Source organism: Girardinichthys multiradiatus, chromosome 7 (genome assembly GCF_021462225.1).
Source record: "Girardinichthys multiradiatus isolate DD_20200921_A chromosome 7, DD_fGirMul_XY1, whole genome shotgun sequence".
In the NCBI taxonomy this organism is placed as follows: domain Eukaryota; kingdom Metazoa; phylum Chordata; class Actinopteri; order Cyprinodontiformes; family Goodeidae; genus Girardinichthys; species Girardinichthys multiradiatus.
Genome location: NC_061800.1, coordinates 22,396,346 through 22,408,847, shown reverse-complemented (window position 1 = coordinate 22,408,847; position 12,502 = coordinate 22,396,346). Strand labels below are relative to the sequence as shown.

Below are 12,502 nucleotides of genomic sequence, written 5' to 3'. Positions count from 1 at the left end.
TAGCTGTTAGCAGTTAAAGCTAACAAAAGAAGCTGATAGCTTATCATCAGAATCACACATATACCTTTAAAATACCATTAATAAAAGGGTTAAAGTGCATAAGCCCGGATGGCGCGTTAAGATCGATCGTCTGTGTTTAAAATCACCCTTCAAGTAAAGTTAGTCTTAACTTTAAAAAAACACAAACACAGAACACAAAACTGAACACGTGTGCTGAGCAGGTAGCCTGCTAGCACTAAGATACTTGAGTTTCAACACAAACAAAACCAAACTTCATAAAACAAAAAATGTTTAGATTATTTCATTCTAAAATACTTCTATCACTCTGCCCAAACCTAACCTCGTATGAACCATACTGAGGAAAAGTTGTCTGGGCGACGACAAACTTTGAAGAAAGGTTCACAGTCAACAAAGGGTTAGCTTCCAGCTAACCTCCGTAGCTGTGGGGAGGGCGGCTCGTTCTGTCGGGCGACCACACTGCACGTTAACTGCCATAACCACGTTGATGCGGTGCCTTTGTCCTTCCTTGGGAAACTGCTTCACTCTGCGTCGTGCTGGGAACTATCTAGAAACAGTTAATCCCTGTAGACCTCAGAGAGAAAGTCAAGCAACGCTTGTACCTTAATTATCCCCTTTTATGAATGAATACCGGATACACAAACAGTAATTCATTCGTACTTAACTTAGTGCATATGATCGATGATCGTATGACACTCTTGGGTCCAGTTTGAAGAGTTATGTCTGTTTGCCAGCCAAGAGACATTAGCACGCTGTGTCTCTGTCCAGGCCTAGGGTGACCTGCGTAGAAGAGTTTGATTCATTGGAAAGGTGGGGGTTTTATATGGGCCGTGACCTCACAGGAAGTCCCCTGTTACCCCTCTTTCCTAAGTTGTGCTGGAAGTCGGTTAATGCAAATTATTTTGAAAGTTCCAGAAAGTTTGTACCGGAATTTAATGTTGTAATCCATGGCTGTGGGTCCCAACAGGTGCTTTTCTAAAATTTAGAAGGTCCTTGAGCATTATTCCTAAATGGCAGGAGCTTACAAGTTACTTTCAAGAAGGGGGCTGTAGTTTGATTTGAACTGTATTCTGGTACTTTCTGGAACTTTCCAGAAATTTCCTGAACCCAGTTGGTTCCTTTTTTAAGTTCAAGAAAATTGCGATCTGGGGAGGTGCTTTCGGCACTTTCGACACTATTTTTTGCACTATGTATTGCTACCCAGTATTTTCTATGCAAATAGTATGCAGAAACCTGAACAAAAGTAGTATTGTGACAGTAGGCAAGAAGTCATTCTAGGTTTATTGTTCTGTGCCATAAATCTCCAAAAACAAAATACGAGTATATCTGCTATTTTTTATCATCTTAAGCAGTTCAACACAGGTAACAGAAATGTATCTCCAGTAAATGCTGTATTTATAGTTTGAGCTACGTTTTTTAAAGTGAAATTTAAATGATATAAAATAATAGATATATATGTTGTTATATATGTTATATATGTTATATATGTTTTTTTATGGGTTAGAATAAGCTTTATTTAGTCTTGATAGCCTGTACATCGAATTGTGTTTGTGACCTGAATCTCTTCTTTTTAAGCTCACAGACTTAACAGAAACTCCTTCCTCCCTTGCTCACACAAACTTTTCTGAAAATATGACAAAATCAATTCAGTTCTGATCAAAAAATCCATAACTATTTTCTGAAGTGAAATTCCTCCATTTCTAGTAGCCAACCAATTTTATATCTATTTTCCTCCATTCTACTTCTACAGCTTTCCTCTGTAGGGGTAGAGATTTATAAAGACTGGAACCAGATCAAAGTAAGGTTGCACGATGAGGCAGTAATAATCTGCTATTCCAGGAACCCAGACAGAAGGGTTACAATGGTGGGGTGTGATAAAAGTGGTGGACAAGGAAACGAGAGAACTGGAACTCTGCTAATAACTTTGTCATTATATTGGATCTATTTAGAAAGACCAATGAAATGGTTTGACAAAATAATCATGACTATTCTTGATCTTTTAGTGTATAACAGTCAGATGGAGACCTGGTGAAAGTTATGGATTGTGTTGCTTTCTGTTTAGAACTAAGTTGTTGCTTGGCATACACTAATATTTTGGTGCACATTATGAATCAAATCCTAAAAATCGTAACATGACTTGTCTCCCATTACATTTTTCACTATAGCTAATTTGCTTCAGTTTTGTATCAGAGTGCATTAGGACTCATGAAGAGAGCCGAGAAATGATGGACTGAAATGGGAGAGAACAGAGTCAGAATTTTCCATATGCTCCCAGCAGGGTAATCAGACAGGGGGGCTTTCATGAGTGGTCAATACTTTCTGCCAGCACAAAAAGACCTATCCTTGACCCACCCCCAAAAAGAGAACTGTTCAGGAAGTGATGCAATAGAAGAGCCTGCCAATGGCTAAATTGTAATAAAAATTTTAAAATTACAAACCTTTTCGTGAAACACAAATAAATATTGCCTAATGTTTGCAAACAATGGGATATTTGTTCAAGCCATTAACTTTAACAAGGGCAGATCAGCATGTTACTAAATGTTAGCATTAGCAGCACTTTCACAGGGGGCAGATTGGCTCAGAATCCTCCTGTCTGGGGTATTGTGAGAGGGGTCAGTTGTTTAGAGGTAAGGGTCAGAATAAGGTAGCTGTTCAATCTGGTCATAATGGTTGTAGGGTTAACCTGTGGGACAGTAGATCTGAATTCTTTATAAGGTCTTCTTACATCTTCTTACAACATCAATGTTTAGCAACATAATTTGCAAACATTCTTCAGGACAAAGAGAGAGCTTCAATTTGCATACCAGTATTGGCTCTTAAAAGTCATAAGTCATTTTAAACCAGCTTCCATTTGTTGTAATCATCATTTTACAGAAGCAGCACCTCTTGTATCACCTTTTATTACATACAGTTATATATGTCCTTACCATGGTTTCTAGAAGCATTCAACTTGAGATAAACATACTAGAAATATTACAGTCATTCCTTACTCAACAATAACTCAGACGAAATGCAGTTCTAAGGTGTGAAAAGCCTTATTGATTTACAGCAATGTGAGTCTCTGTAATAAACTGGATGGTTTTGTCACATACATATGTGTATCAGCAATATGCTAAGGAATAAAGACTTGAACATTGATATTTGAGAAGCATTTGTTGCTGTACAACAATCTTCAAGGATTTGCTGAGCTATTTCTTAAATAATTTAAGCTTGTTATGCTAAATGGGTAAATCTTGAAAGTTGAAAAAATTACACATTGCACAGAAAGCTGCAGCAGCCAGCACAGTTCCTTTCTTTACTCTGAACATTACTGAAGTACACTTCAGGGAAAACCCAGATTAACCAGAGCAACAAGACACTCTGCACTGCCTAAAATGCAGATGTAAACCCCTTGCACATTAAATCCGACAGGGATTTCCAACAATGGATTTTATAAAAATGCATATGCAATACTTGTTGGTTAAGAGTCGCTTCGTAAGCTAACACTCTGGGTCTTGGAGACTTTAGTCAGGGACTCATTTAAAAGTGTACCTCATATCATATCAGGTTAATGGATTAAGGACCAGATCTTTTTCAGAACAATGTGAGAAACTGATAACAATGTAGATAAGTGTTTCTGTCAAAGATGGTTCTGCAAACTCTCAAATAGTCTTTCTAAAGCACATTTCAATTTGGACTTCTCCCTTTATTTAATAGTTGTTTTTTATTGTATTTACTTTGTTTCAACAGCAAATCTCAAATACAGGTCCTTCTCAAAATATTAGCATATTGTGATAAAGTTCATCATTTTCCATAATGTCATGATGAAAATTTAACATTCATATATTTTAGATTCATTGCACACTAACTGAAATATTTCAGGTCTTTTATTGTCTTAATACAGATGATTTTGGCATACAGCTCATGAAAACCCAAAATTCCTATCTCACAAAATTAGCATATCATTAAAAGGGTCTCTAAACGAGCTATGAACCTAATCATCTGAATCAACGAGTTAACTCTAAACACCTGCAAAAGATTCCTGAGGCCTTTAAAACTCCCAGCCTGGTTCATCACTCAAAACCCCAATCATGGGTAAGACTGCCGACCTGACTGCTGTCCAGAAGGCCACTATTGACACCCTCAAGCAAGAGGGTAAGACACAGAAAGAAATTTCTGAACGAATAGGCTGTTCCCAGAGTGCTGTATCAAGGCACCTCAGTGAGAAGTCTGTGGGAAGGAAAAAGTGTGGCAGAAAACGCTGCACAACGAGAAGAGGTGAACGGACCCTGAGGAAGATTTTGGAGAAGGGCCGATTCCAGACCTTGGGGGACCTGCGGAAGCAGTGGACTGAGTCTGGAGTAGAAACATCCAGAGCCACCGTGCACAGGCGTGTGCAGGCAATGGGCTACAGGTGCCGCATTCCCCAGGTCAAGCCACTTTTGAACCAGAAACAGCGGCAGAAGCGCCTGACCTGGGCTACAGAGAAGCAGCACTGGACTGTTGCTCAGTGGTCCAAAGTACTTTTTTCGGATGAAAGCAAATTCTGCATGTCATTCGGAAATCAAGGTGCCAGAGTCTGGAGGAAGACTGGGGAGAAGAAAATGCCAAAATGCCAGAAGTCCAGTGTCAAGTACCCACAGTCAGTGATGGTCTGGGGTGCCGTGTCAGCTGCTGGTGTTGGTCCACTGTGTTTTATCAAGGGCAGGGTCAATGCAGCTAGCTATCAGGAGATTTTGGAGCACTTCATGCTTCCATCTGCTGAAAAGCTTTATGGAGATGAAGATTTCATTTTTCAGCACGACCTGGCACCTGCTCACAGTGCCAAAACCACTGGTAAATGGTTTACTGACCATGGTATCACTGTGCTCAATTGGCCTGCCAACTCTCCTGACCTGAACCCCATAGAGAATCTGTGGGATATTGTGAAGAGAACGTTGAGAGACTCAAGACCCAACACTCTGGATGAGCTAAAGGCCGCTATCGAAGCATCCTGGGCCTCCATAAGACCTCAGCAGTGCCACAGGCTGATTGCCTCCATGCCACGCCGCATTGAAGCAGTCATTTCTGCCAAAGGATTCCCGACCAAGTATTGAGTGCATAACTGTACATGATTATTTGAAGGTTGACGTTTTTTGAATTAAAAAAACTTTTCTTTTATTGGTCGGATGAAATATGCTAATTTTGTGAGATAGGAATTTTGGGTTTTCATGAGCTGTATGCCAAAATCATCTGTATTAAGACAATAAAAGACCTGAAATATTTCAGTTAGTGTGCAATGAATCTAAAATATATGAATGTTAAATTTTCATCATTACATTATGGAAAATAATTAACGTTATCACAATATGCTAATATTTTGAGAAGGACCTGTAAATAGATGCAACTACAAAAATACCTGATCTATACAATTCACCTAAAATGCTGGAAGCCTTATAGTGCACCTCTCTTACACTATGACTTTTTATTGAAGTTTTTGTGTAATGGGGAATAAATTAAATCTTGTTTGCTTGCTAACCACTCAAATGTCTTTTCCTGCTCATGTTTAGACTTATATTGGACACATTCTTCTACTCATCAATCCAAACAAAGAGCTCCCCATCTATTCCACCTTGGTAAGCAAACATTTACATAAGCTTTACATATTTACATTATAAGGTTGTTGTGATCTATGTTTGGATTTAGAGGGGAATTATATAGTTATCCTTTCTCAAACAGGAGGATTTGCATTAGATGAGCTTTGTATCATAGCTGTAAAATCATCCTATAAAGGAAATGGGTTTCCTGCATAAAAGCAGGACAGCAGTGGATGAAATGGACTTTGTAGTTGTTAAATAATGCAGTCTTCCTGTTAGCGATCCACATCGTAAAGCTGACTCTGCATTAGCCAGAGAAAACACACACAAACAACCTTTCATAAACTCAAACAGGCTCGTTTACAGTTTCTCTTCACAAAACAAAAAACTGCTTATCAAGCAGAAAAAGAAAAAAACATCTAGACAATCCTGTGAGAGTTAATGAAAACACTCATTTATTACCTTTTCCACAATATCAGTAAAAAAGACTGTGTGTCTGTATGGTTTTGTGTGTCTGTGTCTCTCTGTGTGTGTGTGTGTGTGTGTGTGTGTGTGTGTGTGTGTGTGTGTGTGTGTGTGTGTGTGTGTGTGTGTGTGTGTATGTTTGTGTGTGACTTTAAAAAGAAGATATCTCAATTTGAAACAGCAGTTAAATGTTTGGACTCATAAATAGCTGGAAGGAGAAAGCATCTTCGTTGCTCTCTGGATGTCCCATTACAGCCTCTGTCTGGACTCACTCCAGGCTCCTATACCCAGACGTGAGGCTGTGTGCAGGAGTAGAGCGGAGCCAGTGTGAGAAGGACATATGTCCCAACATGTGTGTTTTGCTGGCCATCTGTCAACCTCTCTGGTGTCATGGTGCACAAACCCTCCTCCATCCCTTTTTTCTGCAGTCACCAATGCAACACTTGCACACCGCTGCTGGCCTGGACACACAGGGATCTTACATCTGCTCTCAGTTTAGCAATGACAAACTCATAATATATCTAAAATCTATCCTATTCTATTTTAGGTTTGTATAAACTGTAGCTGCATGGTTACTTAGAGTGGTACACCACATCTTTTTGTTGAACACTCAGTCGCACACTCTGAAACAATGATACCCTGTGTAGTTTCGCTGTCTTGTTGGAAATCAATCCCTTGCCTGATTGTGTGTTCATCTTATGTAAGGCTTCCATCTCTTTCTCAGGTGAGTCAGTTGTACCTGAGCTCCACTGGTCGCCTGTGCTCTTCTCTGCCACCTCACATCTTCTCCTCAGCTGAGAGAGCGTACCACATGATGCAGCAGGAGAGACGCCCACAGTGTTTCATCCTGAGGTACACCCGTTCCATTCTGTGCAAAAACACACCATCTAACAGTTGCAAAGACATTCTGCAGTGTAAGCTTTGATAGAAAACATTACTGAACAAACAGCAACATGAAGACCAAGGAACATACCAGACAGGTCAGAGATAAAGTTCTGAAGAAGTTAATGCAGGGTTATAGAACACCAAACCAAGGTTTGAAGATCATAAGGGAGCACTGTTCGTTAAGTCATCTAAAAATGGAAAGAGTATGCCACAGCCGGAGTAGCTCCTCAGGTTGGAGATTCTGTCAAAAGTATTAGCACTTTACAAATCTGACCTTTTTTGAAGAATTTCAGAAGAAAGCCATTGTTAAAAGAAAGCTGTAAGGCCTTCTTTTTGAAGGATGTCACAAGGCATGTAGGCTACACAGCAAACATGTGGAAGAAGGTGTTCTGGTCAGGTGAGAACAACATACAACTCTTTGGCGTACTTCCTATACATTCTGCTTGCCAGAAAGACTTTGGACACACCATTTCCATTGTGAAACATGGTGATATCAGCATCATGCTGTGGGGAGGATTTTCTTACCAGGGACAGGGAAACTAGTTGGAGTTAATGGGAAGATAGATGGATCTAAAAGCAAGGCGACCCTGGAAGAAAACCTGTTAGAGGCTGCACCTTCCAGCAGGAAGAACCTTAAACAAACAGCTAGAGATACAGAGGAATGGTTTAAATCAAAGCATATTTAAAGTCCAGACCTGAATCTTTGGCCTGAATTACAGTTCAGACACTCTCTATTCAATCTACCCAAATTTAAGTTATTTGCCAATGAAGAACGAGCATAAATTCCAGTCTGTGAATGACAAAAGCTGTTGGAGGCAAACCCCCCAAAAAACTTTAGTTGAAGTCATAGGTGTCTTCATAGTATTGACTTCGGAGGGCTAAATACTGAAGGCATTTGGTTGCACTGAATTTAATCTGGGGTATCAGAGTAAAGAGAGATTATGAAAGCATGGCACACTTTTAAAATTTTTATATTTGAAGAATTTTGGAAACAATGTATTCTTTTGTTGTGCAGTTATGTTATAGTTTGTGTTGGTCTATCACGTAAAATCTTAATGAAAGACATTTAGGTTTGTAGTTGTAATGTGGTAAGATGTGAAAAGGTTCAGTGGGTGTGAGGTGTGAATGCATTTATAAGGCATTCTATGTGAGACCAGAACTGGTATGACATTTTTATAGCTACATAATTGTAAATAATTGGCAAGTTGACCACTTGGTTTGCCCACTCCCCTCAGGTGCAAACCTGTTAAACATGTCCAGAAAGATTAATAGCTCTGAGCCCAAACCAAGCTGTAGACCTGTTCAGCGTTCTCACAGAGATGGATGTTTGCTGGGAGGGTTGCAGAGCTGTGCTCTTTGTCCTCGACCGGACTGACGTGGTACCCTGATTGCAATTAAATCCTGTTCCGGCTCTCCAGTGACATTCCCACTGAGTCGTAACCAGTCTGGCAGAGAGTTAATGTGCCCTGGCCACAGGCTATCCATCTCACTTACACACACAAACACACTCCCAGTGACTTTGTGCTGTGCAGTCACATGTGCACACGTTTCCATTTCCTCAATACCTTCCTTGCACTTTATCACTCCTTCTCCGGTTTAACTTTTGGTTGGGCATTCTGTTGGGCCGTGGATCTCCTTGTTGCCTGACACATATGTATGCCGAAGTACACACACATATATTCACTCCTCTGCTTTTACAGGCAATCAATGGCCCAGATCCCTCCTGAGGCAAGTGCTCTAACAAACTGCCCTTAAAATCTAATAAAACATTGTTAAATGAAAAGATTGCAGAAAGACCTTTGGACTTTGAAAAGTAGCACATACACACATCCAAACAGCACATTGAAAGCACGTTGCGGTCTTTAGTGAGGGCTTCTGACCTTCCCAAGCCATCTGCTTGGTGTTACTATGCATGTCTAATCTCCCTGCCTGTCAGTGAGTATCAGTGTGTGTACTGTAGGGGAGCCTTATGTCAGCCTCAATATCCAGTCAACAGAAAATTACCAGGCATCTTGGGTGCAAAAGTGTGCAGCCAGTCAATGGGTGGGAAATGTAAAGGGTGGGGGTCCCTGAGGGCTAAGATGTCAGATAGGTGGGGACATTTAACACAGGGGACAGATGATGTCACCCTGATGACTAACATCTCACACCTACTCTTCAGAGACTTGTGCAAAGCTGCATTTCAGCTTTTTCTTGAGATTTAAAATGTCTGTTGTGGTGGAAAAGGTTTAAAGAGCAAAGCATGTTTAAACATTTAACATTGTGGTCCTCTATATGGGTGTCACAGATCATTTGATATTTAATATGTATTGATATGAAAGTTTATGGACATGCTGTTGCAACTACTGCATACAAAAGATTTTTATTAGTGTGGGAATAGGCCATATAACATAAAGCCTTTAGACATAAGGAAATAAAAGCAATGACTGGGATGATAATATTTCAAACAATTTTTCAGTACAATGTATTTTAAGGGAGATAGTAAAGCAGATAACGGAGAGCATCTGTGAAAATTGGTTTTCAAGTCATATTCTCAATTATATTTAAGTTTGGACTTTCACTGGGATATTCAGAGACCTAAATATGCTTTAATCTAGATAATTTGATTGTAAATCTGCCTGTATATTTAGGTCTCAAGTCCTTCCCAATCTCTTATTGGTTTTCTTCCAGAATTGCCCTTTATTTAGCTTTATACATCGTCCCATTAACTCCAGCTGAAAATAAACATTCCCACAGCATGATGCAGCCATTGAGGCAGACCTCTGAGGCCTTTACAGATCAGCTGCATATATGCTGACTTTACATTAGACACAAGTGGACTCTAAAGTCAGATCATTGCATTGGAGTTAAATAAATAAAAAATCCTCCCCTTTTACAGTTAAGCACTACTTTGTGTTGATTTATCACTTAAGATCTCAATTACAAATATTGAAGTTTGTGATTTTAATGTTATACAATATGGAAGAGTTTGAGGGGTATGAATACTTTTGTACAGCACTGCATGAGAGACCTTAACGGAAGATGGTCTGCTTCTGTCATTTCAGTGGTGAGAGTGGTTCTGGGAAAACTGAAGCATGTAAGCATATTGTGAGACACTTGACAGCACGCTCCAGCCCCAAAGGCTTTGGGTTAGAGCCCAGAATGAAACACGTAAGTCTAAATGTGTCTGTCTGCAAGATGTTTGTCAAGTTAGTTAAAGAGGGGTTCTCTGTAGGCTTGTGTGATTCAGGAAGATGCAATGATGGTAGAACTGTGTCCTTCACATTACTTTTGGGTGTCAGATAGCAGAGGTAATTTCTTCTTTTCTGTAGTTCTCATTGACAAACTTGTGAATCCCTGTGTGCCTCCTGCCTCCATACAGTGATGTTAGCTAGTGTTTTATTTATGGCATAATAGCTACTTGCTTGTTAGATACACAGTTGAAGTTTGTGTACTCTTTGATCTCAAAATAATTATTTAAAGAAGATGCATAAAACATTTTCTAAACCTGACCGAACAGAAAACAAAACATAGTATGTGTTTAACATTGGTATAACTGGTATCATTACGTCAGCACTTTGCATAGTATGGCTTTTTTTTACATGTTTCTAGTTGTTACGGTTTATATTTGCAACACATAGCACAGCATGCTTGTTTTGCCTTGAGGATGATTTTTAAAAATCATAATGGTAATCAGAGAATGCTCTTTTCTAATGAAGTCATTGTTATGTGGGCTTATCTGGGTCATACTTTTCCCGGGACACGAAATTATAACGCTCACATCATAGATTTACACTGACATCTAGTGGAAAAAAAGAGGAGTTGAAGCAGTGGTTCTTTTTTCTTCCTGTAACGAAGATATTTTCTTTTTTTGTAAAGGGTGTTATGCTTTATTTCACTCTGAAACATGAGCTGGTTGGTTATTTATACAGGTAAACTGTATTCTGGAAGCCTTCGGTCACGCAAAGACCCCAAGGAACAGCAACTCAAGCCGTTTTATCAAGCTGCTAACTATCCAGTTTTGTGAAAATGAAAGAACAATACTGAGAGGTAATGCAACTTCCACATCTGATTGTGAAGCACTGAATCTGAATCAAATGTCACAAATTTATTTTCTTTTTTGTTCAATTCCGCTTATGTTTAAGACAGGTGTTTCACTCATGTTATATTTCATTCTTAAGAATATTTACATGTCACCTTCTTCTAATCACATATATAAGCCTTTTTTTACATAGTGTTTTATTCTCTACATTTTCAAAAAAAAAAAAAATGTATATAACATGATGATGATGATTATTAATATTATTATTATTATTATGACTTGTTTTATTGCAGTTTTCATTGAAAGATGATCACTAAGTACTGCATAATTGTGAAATGGAAAGAAAATCGTACATTACTTTTTTGCTAATGCAAATATGAAAAGTGTAGTATTTATTTATTTTCTTTACTCTGAAACTCTAAATAAAATCCGGTGCTAGTCAGGATTTAGCTAATTTAGCTAATTAATCAGTAGAACCCACCTCAGATGTCTTACAAAGGACATTAGTGAACAAACAGTTTCATGAAAACCAAGGAACACAGAAGGAAGATCAGAGATAAAATTGTTCAGAAATCTAAAGCAGGGTCATGTTACAAACTGATATTCAAGCTTTGAAATACCTGAGCACTTTTTAACCCATCGTCTGAATATGTAAGCAGTAGAGCACAAATAAAAAGGTATTAAGACATGGCTGTCAATCTAAACCAGGGCTCAGCAACCTTTATATCCCATAGAGCCATTTTTGCCACGAGTCCTGCTTAATAAAACTTGTTTAGAGACACAAGTGTTACATGAGCTTTTGTATCATTTTTGACAACTGTCTACTATAGCAAACTTGTAATTTTTTAAAGAAACATTGTTTAGGTCTCAAAAAAAAGAAAGAAAGAAACTTTCGCAAAACGTGGATGTAAACATTTTCTTCTATGGGATGTTGATAACTGTGTAAAATTACGTATTTAAAAAAGCACATAGTTTTCAACGTAATGACAAAAAGAATGGATCTAAAAATATTACTGGTATTTTTAGTGTCCTTCTGTTTTCAAAAAACTGCAATTATTATCAATTATCAATGTAATTATTCCTCTTGAATAACTGTAGATTTTAAGAGCCATTGTGAAAGGTCCAAAGAACCACTTGAGGTTCCAGAGCTGCAGGTTGCAGACCCCTGACCTAAACCAACAAACTTGACAAGAAGAATACTTCTCAGAGAAGCAGCCTTTGTAACAAATCCACCCTTTATAGAGGAGTGATGAGTTGAAAGCAACTTTTCTTCTCATAACATAAAGAAAGCTATAATCAATTAATTGTTTATTTATAAAACCCTTTACACAGCCAGTTATGGTAACCAAAGTGCTTTACAATCACAGCAGTAAAACAAAGCATAGAACCATTAGAACAAACAATAAATATAAAAGATCAGGAATAGAATGTCGTGGTGCTACCTGGTATTTAAAGCCAGCCTGAGTAAATGAGGTAGTCTTTGGAGTTTGCCACAAGCCATGCACTCTTAGAGGGTGCAGAAGACTTGAGACTGGAGTGGAGCCTCAGGCCTAGTCAA

The 12,502-nt window shown here is 38.7% G+C and overlaps 1 protein-coding gene across 7 annotated transcripts in view; it reads left to right on the top strand.

Moving 5' to 3' along the window:
- myo16 (myosin XVI) overlaps positions 1-12,502 on the top strand; it is a 166,435-nt gene that overhangs the window by 86,948 nt on the left and 66,985 nt on the right. For all 7 annotated transcript variants that reach the window (XR_007038984.1, XR_007038985.1, XM_047370409.1 and 4 more), the window contains exons 12-15: positions 5,547-5,612; positions 6,763-6,890; positions 9,968-10,073; positions 10,835-10,952. Coding sequence is in view for 5 of the 7 variants with exons in the window: in XM_047370409.1 (XP_047226365.1) it covers positions 5,547-5,612; positions 6,763-6,890; positions 9,968-10,073; positions 10,835-10,952 (418 nt within the window). In the remaining 2 variants the exon portion in view is untranslated. The remainder of the gene's footprint in view (positions 1-5,546; positions 5,613-6,762; positions 6,891-9,967; positions 10,074-10,834; positions 10,953-12,502) is intronic.